The sequence below is a fragment of the Stegostoma tigrinum genome, chromosome 30 (assembly GCF_030684315.1).
Source record: "Stegostoma tigrinum isolate sSteTig4 chromosome 30, sSteTig4.hap1, whole genome shotgun sequence".
Classification (NCBI taxonomy): Eukaryota; Metazoa; Chordata; class Chondrichthyes; order Orectolobiformes; family Stegostomatidae; genus Stegostoma; species Stegostoma tigrinum.
In genome coordinates this window covers 9,377,424-9,392,544 of record NC_081383.1, presented here as the reverse complement: position 1 = coordinate 9,392,544, position 15,121 = coordinate 9,377,424, and the positions used below count along the sequence as shown (strand labels likewise).

Genomic DNA, 15,121 nt, shown 5'->3' with positions numbered 1-15,121 from the left:
CTCTATCCATGCCCCTCATGGTTTTATAAATCTTCTTCTTTGTTTTGCTGTTGCTGAGTCAAAGTGAATGTTTTCAACAGTTTGAAGGCTTTCCCAATAGGTTATGCTCTCATTTTGAACAATGAGAATAGGCGACACTGGGCATTGAGGAAAGAGTAGCAGTTCCTTAGACACGATGAAAAGCTGCTAACCTCATATAAACTGGGCGACCTGGCCCCTAAATAGCAATAAATTAATGAATGTGCACTTGCATTTGCAATGAAATGTTAGCTGTGCCACCTGTGTACCTGAGGGCATTACTCACTAGCCTCCCCCTACTTGCACATTGAAGAATAACTCCTGGTTGGCACTCGACCCAGTTCATGGTTGCCATTAAAAAAGGTCCTGGGTATCCCAGGAGCTACCAGAAGTGGCGGGTAGTACCACCCATTGTTGGGAGAGGACAGAGGAGGAGTGGAGCACAATAGAGTGATGCTGCATAGGTAATAGGCTAAACTTCAGAGAATTGTAGGAGAAATTTTGCTGGGGTTCATGGTGCGAAGTCTTTGGTGAAATTTGCCAAAGTTGACACTTGGTCGATTTCTGGTAGAATCCAGCCTAGCATTTCCTGATTGGAAGAAGCATTTGAAATAAGTAATTTCCTAAAACATTAATATTTCACTATTTTCGTTGATGCAGTGAAACATTTTAGTGAAACATTAACTTCTTAAACAGAAGCTGAAGGCTGCCTGGTAGGTTCAGTCGCAAGTACAAAGTGGGTACGTGAGGGTTAAATAACTCAATCCACCTGAATTCTGATTTCTTTTTAAGTGTGTCGACAGAAGAGCTTCAGGCTGCATCTATCAGACAGAATGATCTATTTAAAATCTTTCACAGCTGATAGCTTTGGAGAGCCATCCCTGTGTGGGAACCTGGCCCACTAGAGATAAGAAATTAATGTGGCTCAGGATTTTAACCTAGGCATCATGGCCTGTCACAATCAGTCACTGTGCTTGCAATACAGCTCTGAGTCAACCAGATGTGAAAATACTTTGACCTGATTGCTGTATCTGATCAATACTGCAAACTACGCTTTGATACCTCCATGTTACACAGCAGTCATTCAAGAAGGAAAGAATTTGAATTTACAGCATGCCTTAGCAGATCTATTGGAAGTTTTCCAAATCATCACATAAATTTCTTGCTTCTTTTCTTGCAATGCAATGACTGTTGATAGGCAAGGCAACCAGTCTTTGCACCAGAATGTTCCTCAGGCAGTAATGAGATGATTGATTAATCAGCACCTTTGACAGTGTTGGGGACTTGAGAGCAGGGTGGTTGCCATGACGCTGAGAAGCCCCCTTTTCCCCCTACCTACTCCCCACTAATCACTGAGCAGTGCCATGTGTACCATGTATTGTGACAATCAGTGCTATATACCCAGAGTGAAAGTGGGTGAAAGGAATTGCAAGATAACAAAGTGTGGAGCTGGATGAACACAGCAGGCCAAGCAGCATCTCAGGAGAGTTTAGGCCCAAAACATCAGCTTTTGTGCTCCTGAGATGCTGCTTGGCCTGCTGTGTTCCTCCAGCTCCACACTTTGTTATCTTGGATTCTCCAGCATCTGCAGTTCCCATTATCACTGAAGAGGATTGCATGCTTCCCCACTTTTCTTTGTCGTATGGTGCTTCTCTTTTGCACACACAGCCTCTCCACTAGCAGTTCCTCAGCTCTTCATCCTCATGCCAATACACGAAAAGCAGGTCCCTTATGGCACCAGGACAAAGCTTCTGAGAGGCTCATAAGATGTAGGATGCAGAGCTCTTCAGCCCATCAGTTCCACTCATTCAATGAGATCATGGCTGATCTGATAATCCTTACTCTACTCTTCTTGCTTTGTTCCCACAACCCTTGATTCTCTAGTGATGAGCCTTGAAAATGCTTAACAAACCAATCTCAGCAGCCTTCTGTAGTAGAGAATTCCTTAGTTTCACTACCCTTTGAGAAAAGAAATTTCTCCTCACCTCTGCCTTATATGTCTTAATCTCCGAGATTACGTCCTTTGGTCTTACACTCTTCCAAAAGGGAAAGCAACCTCTCCACATCTACCTTTTAAATGCCCTAAAAATCATGTACACTTCAGTAAGGTCTTCTCTCAACCTAAATTGTAATGAGTTCAAACCCAACTTGCTCAATATCTCCTCATAAAATAATCCATTTGTAGTAGGAGTTAACTTAGTGAACCTTGTCTCAACTACACACAACACAAGTTGATAAGGACATACAAACTGTTTTCAGTATTCCAAGTGTGGTTTAATTAGTGCTTTGCATAGATTTATCAAGGCCTCTCTGTTCTTACATAATATTTTGAAGTACTACCAAAGCTAGCGATCGGAAAGAAAAATAGAAAGTGCTGGAGAAACTCAACACATCTGGCAGCATTGATAGAGAGAAAGCAGAGTCAACATGTCGAGTACAGTGATCTTTCATCTGAACTCACTATTTTTATACTTCATTCCCCTTGAAATAAAGGCCAATATCCAATTTGTTTCCCCTATTACCCACAGAAATTAGACACTAGTTTTTATCATTTATGCACAGGAATTCCCTAACCCCTCTGTGCTACAGCTTTCTCCAGTCTTTCCCCATTTATATAATATCCAATTCTTTTATTCTTCCTGCCAAGTACATAACCTTAGAAGAGGTTTGGCCCCTAGACACACAGGCCTACCCCAGCCTGTAGACACATCCTGGCATTCTTGACCCAGAAATGGGCATACACTCTGCTGTCTTGTGGATACCCTGGGGGTTTTGAAAGCTAAAGGAGAAAAGACTGACCAAAAATCTGCAGCAAGACCCAGAGGTGGACTAATGTCTAAGTACGTCATTTCTCTGGCAACCCTTACAGCCAAACCAAAGCCAAACCCAGTATTCTGCTTTCCTCCGGATTCAACTGAGACTGACTGGGAAGTCCAGGGTCTCCATGAATTTTCCCCAAACTTACACCTTGGAGAGGACACTCCAGCATTGCTATGGAGTAATAAGACATCACAAGTGACAACAGTTATGAGCAATAAGCTCAATTGATTAGGATAGAGAGTAGGTATTAATATTGGCTGTTCCCAATAGTGGCACAGACCATTGTATCTGGTCAGCCCCAGCTATTCTCAAGTTGACTAGCAAGAAGCTGGCCCTCCACAGTTCATCTGCTTCATTGGGTGCTTGGAGCTGAAAGTCTCTGATTGACAATTGGACTGAATCCATTACTCCAGGGAATGCAAACGAAACAAAAAGAAAGACAATGTCAGAGATAGTGGGAACTGCAGATGCTGGAGAATCTGAGCTAAAAGGGTGTGGAGCTGGATGAACACAGCAGGCCAAGCAGCACCAGAGGAGCAGGAAAGTTGACGTTTTGAAACAGTCTTCATTGGTCAAGCTGGGACAATAGGGCCCTAGGTCTGGTTCTGATAGATAAATTCCAGATGTTAAACAACATGCAAGACAGCTGAGTTTGATCTGGAAATAATTCTTTATAGATCATAGAATCCCTACAGTTGGAAGCTGGCCATTTGGCCCATCAAGTTCACACTAACTGCTCCCACCCCCTACCCTATCCTTGTAATCCTGCATTCTCCATGGCCAATCCACCTAGCCTGCACTTCTGTGGACACTATGGGCAATTTAGCACGGCTACTCTACCTAACCTGCACATATTTGGACTGTGGGTGAAAATTGCAGCACCAGGAGGAAACCCACACAGACACGGGAGAATGTGTAAACTTCACACAGCAGTGTTAACCAGTGAGACACGGTGCTCTCTTTCAGGAGGGTACAGAACTTGACAATGCATATTTTGTCAAAGCTTTTTGACATGCATTCATCAGAACAATTTGCCAGAATATCAAGTTCAGAGGAAAAGCAAAATTTATACTGTATTTGAATTGATTGGCAAGTGAACTCTGATTTCCAGAGGTGTTCCCATGAAAAATGCACCCATTAATAGTCATTGGCAATTACCTGATTTGCCACTTGCAAAGCTGCACTTGTTGATGCTGGACTGCCTGAACTCATCAAGCACAGGAAACTCACAGCGTTGTTGCAACATTTACTCAAGCTTCTCTGATTCTGCTGGAATGAGGGAGAAGCGTCCCATGCTGAGAGTGCTGCAAGGATTGTGACCTTGTACAGGAACAATGGTGACCACAGTGGCTACAACAATTATTGAGGCATCTCCATGCTGAGTATTGTGGGGAAGATATTTGCCTGTGTTTGATCTTGCACAGGAGTGGGCTGAACTGATCTATCCTGAACCCCAGTCTGATTTCAGAATGATCTTTAGAGCCCAGCTGCTGCAAAGGAGGTGTCATGAACAAAGGAGATCAGTATATATTATCTTTAAAGGGGATCTGTAGTGCAGTGGAAGTGTTTTTACTTCTGGTCACAAGGAAACCCAGGTTCGCACCTACTCCAGAAATGTGTCATTGATATCTGTGAACTGGTTGATTAGAAAGTATCTCTATTGCCTTTCCTGATCTCAGCCAGTTATTTGACCCTTTCAAGCAGAGGCAGATCTGATTGAGCTGCGGGATAAGGCTGGCTGCCCTCCGGAGGTGCTCAATGTGATCCTCCCTCTCCATGACAACATGATGGGTAAGGTCAGTCATGATGAGGCAGTGTTAGTGCCCTTTGCAATCTGCAATGGGCACAAACAGCTTTGTGTTCTGGCACCTGAAATTCTCTGCCATGTCCTTCACTTTTGCTGCTGTCATGTGTCTTCTTAGCGCGTCGACTAAAATGCCAGAACTGACTGAGAGCTGTTCAATTTTGCTCATCCGAGGTACAAGGCCAAGGTACATGATGGCCTCAACAGAAAGTTGCTCCACGCTGACGATACTGCAATGACATTCCGAACTTGAATTGGATGTGAAACATTTCTTCGTAACAGTGAGAACAGCCGTGAAAGCGTCTACATAAATGCAAATCACTTCCTTTGTTTTTGCTTGAGCGCTTCAACAGCAAAATGAGGGACCTGTATAGAAATGAAGAACTGCATTAATGTAGCACCTTTCCTGACCATTCGTCACCTCAAACCGCTCGACAGCCAGTGAAGTGTTTGCAAATCTGCATAAAACCCGAAAGAGCTGCGGATGCTGTAAATCAGAAGCAAAAAAACAGAAATTGCTGGGAAAGCTCAGCAGGTCTGGCAGCATCTGTGGAGATAAATCAGAGTTGACGTTTTTGTGTTCCAGTGACCCTTCCTCAGAGGCAGTCGCTATTGAAGGGATGAAATCGGAAGTGGTGGAATAATTCAGGAGGTTGGAAATAGGAAGTTACAATATTGCAGATAAGAACCCAAGTTGCAAGCAGGAGCAACAGACTTCAAGTTATTTCACTGAATACTGACAGCGCAAGTTGGTAACACATTCAACACGTTGTTCGATTTAACTACTTCAGTATCACAGAGAAACAATTTACCTTCTGCTGCCTGCAAGTTTCAAATTGAGGGGTTTAACTTCGTGTGGGGTGATGTTGTGAGAAAGATTGAATGCGGTTATTGTCCCGCTTGGACTAATGATTGCATTAACACAGTGCAGGAATGTAAGGCGAATAGAAGAAAATGACACATAATTGACAAAAGCAGCTTTGCTGGTGTCGAACCTGCACCAATTCCCCATGTTAAAGGGCATACTTCTCAATAATTCAGCTATAACTTACACCATTGAAGAGTCCTTAAAAACATCACATTTGCTACATTTGACTAGTCCCTGAAGAATGTGACCAAAGGCCAGATAATTGTAATATTCGGAGTACAGGCCCCAGCCTAGCCTTCCCAAAGTCTCCCCTCAGGTTACCCCCAGTCTGGAACTAACAGTTCCTAATCCCCCTGCACTTACAGGAATCCATCCAAACCTATATTTATGGGAAGTTGTCACGGCTTGTGTTTGCTGCTAATCGCTTGCACGTTTCTGTCACTCACTTTCTGAGACACAGGGCGAAAAACAACATCATTTGATATCCTTAACTTCAGACGGTGTTGTGTCTGAAGAAGAAAAAAAACTTCGCCAAAGGCCTCTGTTATATTTCCCCCTTCATTCCTACCAGTGAGAATTCTTTTATGTTTTGCTCCAGAGGTTTAAAGTGGCCACACCTATGCATTTAAACTCCAGACTGGTTGCTATGTGCAATGACCTCTCCCCTACTGTTCTGCGCAGCCATTGTTTGTTTGGCTAAAATCTGGGTCTTAAGCGCTGGGTCCCCCAATCATGTTTGCCCAGTTGCCTTGACCAGACGGGGCCGTGGTCTGGGTCAGCAAAGAAAGTATTTGATGTTGAAATAGCCGCCTCCCACTTTCACCATGTGAATTGAAGTCTGATCAGGTTACAGAATGTCCTTTATGTCCCACGGCCTAATGAATGGCCCGTTTTTTTCACTGCCTCATCGTTGACTTTCAATTCCCTTCGAAAATTATTATTTTTCTGATAGAATTTCGATCTTGCTGGGGAGGGGGGAGTTGGACGATTTTTTGTTTTCTCTTTTCTTAGAACAAAGCCGAAGAGGGGGCAACAAAAACAAAATGCTGGCGTTTTTGCACAGATGTGCTTACTTCTTAAAGTGCTGCCAGAGAGGATTGGGACTGCTGTCTGAGAGAAAAGCCAAGGCAGGCCGGTTACAGTGCAGGACACTGGTGATGGTGCTCGGGTTGCTGAGACTGACTGCAGGCGCCAGTCTAACCCGAGGAAAGCTTTCTTACCCCGGCGCCTGTCCAAACCAACTGAACCCCAACCTGTGGGTCGATGCCCAAAGCACTTGCGAGAGGGAATGCAACATCGATGAGGTACAGAAAAGAAAGCGATGAAATTTGTCTTGAGATTGCATTTATTATCATCAAAGTGACGATTAATGATCATAGGAGAAAGTTTTTTTTGGGGGGGGCGGCGTGTGAGGCTGGAATTTCTTCTCAAAGAGCCATTCCAGATTTTGACATTCTTTCACCAAACTAGCATGCTTGGGAGAGATCGCTTTTGGCTGTTTTTGTTTGGGAGACTGACAAGATTCGTCAGTTTTAGCCCCATTCATTGCCTATATGCCCTTCGCTTCGTTGTTTTCTCTCTGTCGGGAAATGCACGTTTGTTGTTAACTGCCCTGACAACAGGACAGTTCCAAACTTAACCTTTATTTCGACAAATTAAGGCTCAGGTCACTTTTTTTGGCAAACTTCTGCTGAATCCCAGTTCCACTTTTCCTTCCCCGCGACCCCCAAACGCGTGAAACTTCTAACTAGAAATAACTTTGTTCTTTTTTGTTAACGAATGTTGTTCTCAGCCGTGAATCAACGAAATTCCATTGGGATAAAATTCAGCAGTGTTTAATCCTCCATTGACCTTGCTCTCAGATTCCAGAGATATCCTAACTTGTGTGTGGCATGGTGGTAGTATTCCTGTCTCTAGCCCAAAAAATTCATGTCCCACCTGCCCTGGCAGTGTGTCATAATATGTCTGAAGAGCAGGAATAAAAATAATTTGAATGCCAAGTCCTCCTTGAATTTGGGATTCTGCTTCCCCTCCCACACCCCCATCTTACTTGAAGTGGCTTTGTGCCAGTTTCTGGATGAGCTGGACAACAACTTATTTATACAGCACCTTTAACATAACACAAGGTATCCATATCATAAAACAAGACACTGTAGCGAGCACTGAGTGTTTACAGCATGCAAAAAAGATCCACTCAGCTCATTGGACCCATGGCAGTCATCTCCTTATCTAACTATACTAATCCCATTTTCCTACACTTTGCCCATTGCTTTATAGGCTGTGACATTTCAAGAGGCTCATTTAAATATTTCATAAATGTTTTGACAGTTCCCACCTCTACCACCTTTTTCAGCAGAGATTTCCAGATACCACCTTCTGGGTGAAAAAAAATCTTTCAATTCTTTCTAAACATCTTGCTCCTTACCTGTGCTGCTTGGTTATTGACCCTTCTGTCATGGGAATGTTTCTCCCCGTGTATCTTATCTATGCCTCTCACAGCTTTGTTCGCCTCAGTCTGGATCCCCGTCAGCCCTTTCAGACAAAAAGATAACAGAAATAGTTTGAGAAACTCAGCAGACATGGGGGTCTGAAGAAAGGTGACTGTATCCTAAATGTTAACTCTGCTTTCTCTCCACAGATGTTGCCAGACCTGCTGAGTTTCTCCAGCTGTTTCTGTTTATGTTTTAGATTTCCAGTATTACTGTTCCTTGTTTTATTTGCCCAGCTTCTTTAACCTCTATTCATGGCTGAATTGCAAAGTCTTGGTGAATCTCCTCTGCACCCTCTCCAGTTAAAAGCATTTCCTCTCTATGTTATATAGTGCCATACTGCAGTTGTCAGTCAAGGAGGTAGGTTTTAATGAATGAGTTAAGGAGAAAAGTGAAGTAGAGAAGCAAAGAGGTGCAGGGAAGAAATTCCAGAGCGGGTGGCCTGGGCAACTGAAAGCTTGGATGGCAATAGCAGTTTAAATCAGAGAGATATGAAAAGCCAGAATTAGAAAAACTTAGATTTAGCAGATGCTTGTGAGGGAAGAGGAGATTGCAGATGAAGACAGTGAAGTGACCATTAAAGAGATATGAAACAGGGATGAGAATTTAGAAAACAAGATATTGCTTGACTGGAACCAGGGGTCAGTGAGTATGGGGTCAGGGGTGATAGGCGATTGAGACTTGGTGAGGGTTTTTTTATTTACTTGTGGGATGTGAGTGTCTCTAGCTAGGCCAGTATTTATTATTCAGCCTTAATTGACAGGGGGCAGTTAAAAGTCAACCACATAGTTAAGACACTAGCAGCAGAGATTTGAGCCACTTCATGTGTACAGAGTGTAGAATGTAACAAAGAGACCAAGAGTGTGTTGGAACAGCCAAGCCTGGTAAACAGATGAGCTGAAAGGGGTAGAGTCAGAGAGTCTTATGGAAGTGGGCATCCAGTACTGGATGATGGGCAAAAAAAAACCTGAAAATTTTAGTTATGGTGGAGGAATAGTGAAAAATTGATAGGTTACAGGTTGGTAGCAGTAAACATGTGAAAACTAATGCCTACAGATTATAAAAATCAAAAGAACTGCGGATGCTGTAAATCAGGAACAAAACAAAGTTACTGGAAAAGCCCAGCAGGTCTGGCAGCACCTGTGGAGGACAAAACAGAGTCAACGTTTCAGGTCCGGTGACCCTTCCTCAGAACTAGTGTTAGTGGCAGAGAACAAGAACTGAGAACTGAGTTCTGAGGAAGGGTCACCAGACCCGAAACATTAATTCTGTTTCCTCCTGCACAGACGTTGCCAGACCTGCTGAGCTTTTCCAGCAGGTTTGTTTTTGTGCCTACGGATTATACTCGACCTAACACCACTGCATTAGCCAGTTGTATCTTTTCTTGAGAACATGATTACTGTAAGGTTGCCAGCTGTGGCCAAAGTCAATTTGAAGATTTTATTTCCCCAAAAATGATGATTCCTTTCATTGAACTGTCACTTTAATCCCTGCATAAAATTGGAGTTTCAGTGCTTTGGGGAAGGCAGTGGAAAAGTGGGAATCTCACTGGGCGAGCTATCCAGAAGTCCAGGCATATGGGCTCGTATCCTACAATAAATAACATTTACTAGAACAGTATTCTGAAGAAGGGTCTCTGGACTTGAAATGCTAATTGTTTTCTGTCTTCACAGATGCTGTCAGAACTGCTGAGATTCTCTAGGATATTCTACCTTTGATCCTTTGTGTGGTTTATTACCTTGTATCTTGTAGATGGTACACACAGCTGCTACTATGCATCAGTGGTGTCAGGAATGTGAGACATTGAAGGTTGTGAATGGCCGCTTTTCCATGGAAAGTGTTGACCATATGGACAGTGTAACATCACACTCCTAACTTGAGCCTTGCAGATGGTGGGCGGCAATAACAGAAATGTAAGGTCTCTGTCACTAACACGAGTGGAGTCGTAACAGGAAGCTTGGCTGAACATCTATCCATCCCTCATCCATGCCAAAGCCAATTCATAGCATCTCGGTTACTCACCTGGCCAGTGCTGCTACCTCAAATCTATCTGAAGCCTTTGTACTTGGAAGGGATTAATAAATTGCATTTATACACCAAGATTTGGGTAGATTTCATGGGGTTTATCCTAATCCATTCTGGGTTATTACATTTGGGTTAGTATGCTCACATCAAAATGCTATCTGCAACATTTAACACTAAAATTATGCCCAATCTTATTTCATTTATTCAGTGTTTAATTTCCCCTAATTTCCCATCTATATAATTAGCGTACAACAGAAGGTAAAAATGGATAATATGTTAAAATGTGTATTGATCATTCAAATACAAAATTTGGATATTTTCAGAGAATAAAATTCTGGGATATACTGTATGAGTTAAATTAAGATTAATTTGATTGCGAGGGGTGATGTTGGATCTATGCTTCTGAAAGCTGACACAGATTTGGAGTTTTCTTATGTTACGTCTGTGGCTGTTGTAGATGAATTAATGGAAATTAATTGCTACAATTAACTAACAACTTCATTACCATTGCTCCTTATCAATACCAAGATGGGAGACGGTGAGCTACATAGATCCTGGTCTTTAGAAATCAGGATTGAGCAAAATTTTCAATTTAAACAATATAATCCCTTCTTGTAAAGTATGGAAATGAAATCTAGCCATCCAAGCATTCTTCATTCATTTTAAACACAGCACTTCAACTTTTAATAAAAAGAATACAAAGAGTCAAGCTTTCCAATGAGAGTCACGTTGGACTCAAAACATCAACTCCATTGATGCTACCAGACATGCTGAGTTTCTCCAGTTTTTTCTGTTTTTATTCCAGTTTTCAAACATCTTCAGTATTTTTCTTTTATTTGTGCTTTCAATTTGTGTTATTTATGCAATAAAAATGCAATCAAGTATACACAGTTAGACAGTACAGGTCTCAGTGAAATTAAATACATCAGATATGCATGAAGTGTGCATTTCCAAGTCACTCAAAAATATCAATCAATCATCAGATCGCAGGTTGAGTCCCCAAACTGACTGAGGTCACCATGAAAGCGCTGCCTTCCCTTTGCTTGAGTTGTGACCCTCACGGTAAACTCATCGCCAGTCAATTCTGTCAAATGAGAAGGCAGCCTATTATCCACTGGAAGTATGGCAACTTACCATATTTTTCTGCACAAGAGTGCAACATTTGCAATTTTGCTGTCTTTTGGCAGCACCTAGAGTCATAGAGTCCTAAAGCGCAGAAGTAGACCCTTCATTCCAACCAGTCCAAACCAACCATGTTCCCACAATAAACTAGTCCCACCTGCCTGCGTTTGGCCCGTATCCCTCCAAATATTTCTTATTCATGTACTTATTGAAATGTCTTTGAGATATTATATTTGTACCTGCATCCACCACTTCCTCATTCCACACACGAACCACTCTCGGTGTAATAATATTGCCCCTCGTCATTTTTGAAATTTTTCTGCCATCACCGTAAAGATATGCCCCCTAGTCTTGAAATCTCCAAACCTAGGGAAAAGATACCTGCCATTAACATTTTCCATGCCCCTCATGATTTTATAAACTTGATCAAGTCACTCCTCAACCTCTACACACCAGTGATAAGTCCCAGCCTATCCAGCCTCTCCTTTCACACAAACCCTTCATTCCCGGCAACATCTTGGTAAATCTCTTCTGAACCATCTCCAGCTTAATAATATCTTTCCTATTGCTGGGAGACCAGAACTGGACACAGTACACCAGAAGAAGCCTCACCAATGCCCTGTATAACCTTAACATAATCTCTGTATTTCAGCAGGATTGCAAGATTGTGGCCCACATCCCCTAAAGTTGCCCCCCTCCCTTTGCTTCCTGCACTATCCTTGGACACATCTAATATGGCTTCAGTGACTAATTAAATTTAAGTACATAATTCTCATGCACCTCTTTATGGATTCTTAGCACCGCCAGTATTTCAACTACTTCCTTTCTCAGCATCTACCTTGGTAATGAGAGATGCAAAGTGCATGTTTAGTATCTCAACTTTACCTTCTGCCGCCAAACATCAATTTCTGATCCTAAAAAAAGGAAGGAAATTCCAGCATAGTGTAATTACATGCACGACAAATTTATACTTTAGTTGCCTCAATCTTTCACTCTGAGTTCTACTGTCTCAAATTTTCATGTCTCTGGGTGTAGATTTATGCATAAGATTTAGGTGATGTTAACAAATTGATAAAACCATTGTAACAGCAGCTTGTAATCCTCTCGTTTGTTCTGTTGCATGCTTCTCAGTCAATGTATGTTACACCTCAAGAAAGGGCTATGTTGGGGCACTGTCCCCGGTCGGTGACCAGCCTGTTGCTGTCGAAGTAACTGCTGTGCCCATTGCTGATTTCAGGATTGTCAGAGCTTTGAGAAATGTTGCACAAATGTGTGTGGCCTGAAGAGCTGTGTGGCAGCAAGGTTTGCAGATGGCAGCTTAGCGTCCTTGGACCTACCCAAAGAGGCAACGTGCGAGAGGATTGTGTGCACACAGCAGGGCTCGGAGTGTGATATCTGGGACGGACAGCCCATTTGTAAGTGCAAGGACAGGTGTGAGAAGGAGCCCAACTTCACCTGCGCCTCCGATGGCCTGACCTACTACAATAAATGTTACATGGATGCCGAGGCGTGCATCAGGGGCATCAGCCTGACAGTGGTGACTTGTCGGTATCACATCACTTGGCCCAACACCAGCCCCCAGCCTTTAGAAACCACTGTGAACCCAACGTCAACCACGTCCTTGGAAGACTCCATCCCTCCAGCTCTCTACACCAACCCCTTCCACCAGTCCGTCTACGTTGGAGGCACAGTGAGCTTTCACTGTGATGTCAGTGGGCGTCCAAGGCCAGACATCACCTGGGAGAAACAGAGTGACTACCTGGAAAATATCATCATGAGACCCGATCAAATGTACGCCAATGTGGTGGTCACCAATATCGGCCAGCTAGTTATTTACAACACCCAGCAGGAAGATGCAGGCATCTACACATGCACTGCGAGAAATGCTGCTGGCCTCCTGAGAGCAGACTTCCCATTGTCAGTCATCAGACGGGAACATTCTGTGGAGAGCCCTGCCAGGAAAACCCAGCCTTTACCATCTGGAGAGTGCTTCAAAGATCCAGACAAGAGGGAATGTGGTCGTCAATATGTCAGATGGTTCTATGACCATAAGATGGGCAGGTGCTCCACATTCATGTTTGGAGGCTGTGAGGGCAGCAAGAACCAGTTTGAAACCTACGAAGAGTGTCGATTGGCCTGTATCAATGAGTCGGTCAATATCTGCACCTTTCCTGCTGTGCAGGGTCCTTGCAAGATGTGGGAGGCTCGGTGGGCCTACAATTCGCTGATGAAGCAGTGCCACGCTTTTGTTTATGGTGGCTGTGAGGGCAACAAGAATAACTTTGAGAGCAAGGAAGTGTGTGAGGAGACCTGCCCTTTCCCGAAAAGCCAGCAGTGCAAAGTGTGCAGACCCCGTCACAAGATAGTTCCCAGCTTCTGCAGAAGTGACTACGCCATTGTGGGAAGGGTGACAGAGATTGTGGAGGAGCAGGACTCTGGAGTTGCCAGATTTACACTGGACGAGGTGCTGAAGGATGAGAAAATGGGGCTTAAGTTTTTTGACTTCAAACATTTGGAGGTGATAATGATCAACATGGACTGGAACTGCCCTTGTCCGAACATTAACCTGACAGATGGACCGCTCCTTGTAATGGGTGATGTCTATGATGGAATGGCTGTGCTGGATGCTGAGAGCTATGTGCGGACTGTAACTGACAAACGCATTAAAAAGATGTACGAAATCATTGAGAAAAAGACCTGCGAACTCTTACACCGCTTTCAGGACTGAACCACAGACATTGCAATTCATGACTCATTATTATATCTTGTTATAACTAGAATCAAATGGAAAATGTTGGTAAATGTTTTGTGTTTTTATTTATATTTTATGCAGTCTGCATTTACTTTACTTCTTGTCATGTTTTGATCACACATGTCACAGCTGTAACATTTACTGGTCAAGACTTCAGCTTAATAGCTGATTCCTAAACTGTTTTTGTGTATGGCATTGGCAAAAGCCAGTCTGCCCATTGGTGCCAGGCTGTGCACAAGGGATCCATTGCCCTGTTGCATTCCCTTGCTGTCTCCATGACAGTGTACCAGCTTTCCCTGCCAGAAGCCCAGATGGCATAGTTAAAACCTGCCGTGTTGAGATGTCCCACTGTTCCCATATGCTGCATCGTGCCAAGTGCGATGCTGCCCATAATTCATTGGAATTTTGCCAACTTGGAACTTTGACCTAATTTTACTGTGAATTCCCATTTGACTAGTTCGAACCTTGACAAGCTGTCTTCACCAACCAGCATACCTCCTTAGAAATTGGCCAGCAAGTTTGCCAGTCTTAAAGTTGCTTCTGCTCGTATCACTTCATTGCATATGGATCTGTCCAAGTGATTTTTGCCATTATTGTTTACGTTATTATCGCTAGCCTTAGCTGTGGAATTCCAGGAACTTTAGTCGCCGAGTAACAATCAAAATGAATAAAGATTAGTTTTGGTTTCTGTTCCCAGGATTACTGAGGGCAAAATGTAGTGCCTCAGTTACTGCCTAATCAGCTAAATTAACTCAGAACATAGATCAAACAAGCACTGCACAAATCTTTTAGATTTTATTCATGTCTATGTAAAAACTCTGAAATTATTGACTGTTCTTGAGCCAAATGTAGTGTTTGTGCACAATTGCAAGCTTAATTTGAATTGTTAAGCATTTTACAACTGGACATAATGCATTGTTTGTACATCTGAGGAGCCAAATTAATATTAAACTCTGACATTCTGTAATGAAGCGTATGTTACTGAAGATGATTAACTTAAATTTTTATATTTTGTGTCTATGCCTCCTGTTGAATTAGCTCGAATAGTTTGTTTGGGCAGTCGTCACTGGTACCATTCTTGCCTTGCAATTATCAGCTTATGAGTTCAGAGACCTGAGCACAAACCTGAAGTAAGCCAGGCCAGCACTAAGGTAGTAGTAAAGATGTTGTCTCTCAGATGAGATGTTAAATTGATGCCCTGCCTACACTTGCAGGTGGGCATA

At 43.0% G+C, this 15,121-nt stretch overlaps 1 protein-coding gene across 1 annotated transcript; it reads left to right on the top strand.

The window, feature by feature from the left end:
* Positions 1-6,283: 6,283 nt before the first annotated feature.
* On the top strand, positions 6,284-14,913 carry LOC125465640 (WAP, Kazal, immunoglobulin, Kunitz and NTR domain-containing protein 1-like). The gene is made up of 2 exons (XM_059638573.1): positions 6,284-6,814; positions 12,384-14,913. The coding sequence occupies exons 1-2, from the start codon at positions 6,554-6,556 to the stop codon at positions 13,872-13,874; spliced, it is 1,752 nt and encodes a 583-aa protein (XP_059494556.1). The 5' UTR covers positions 6,284-6,553; the 3' UTR covers positions 13,875-14,913.
* The last annotated feature ends 208 nt before the right edge of the window (positions 14,914-15,121 follow it).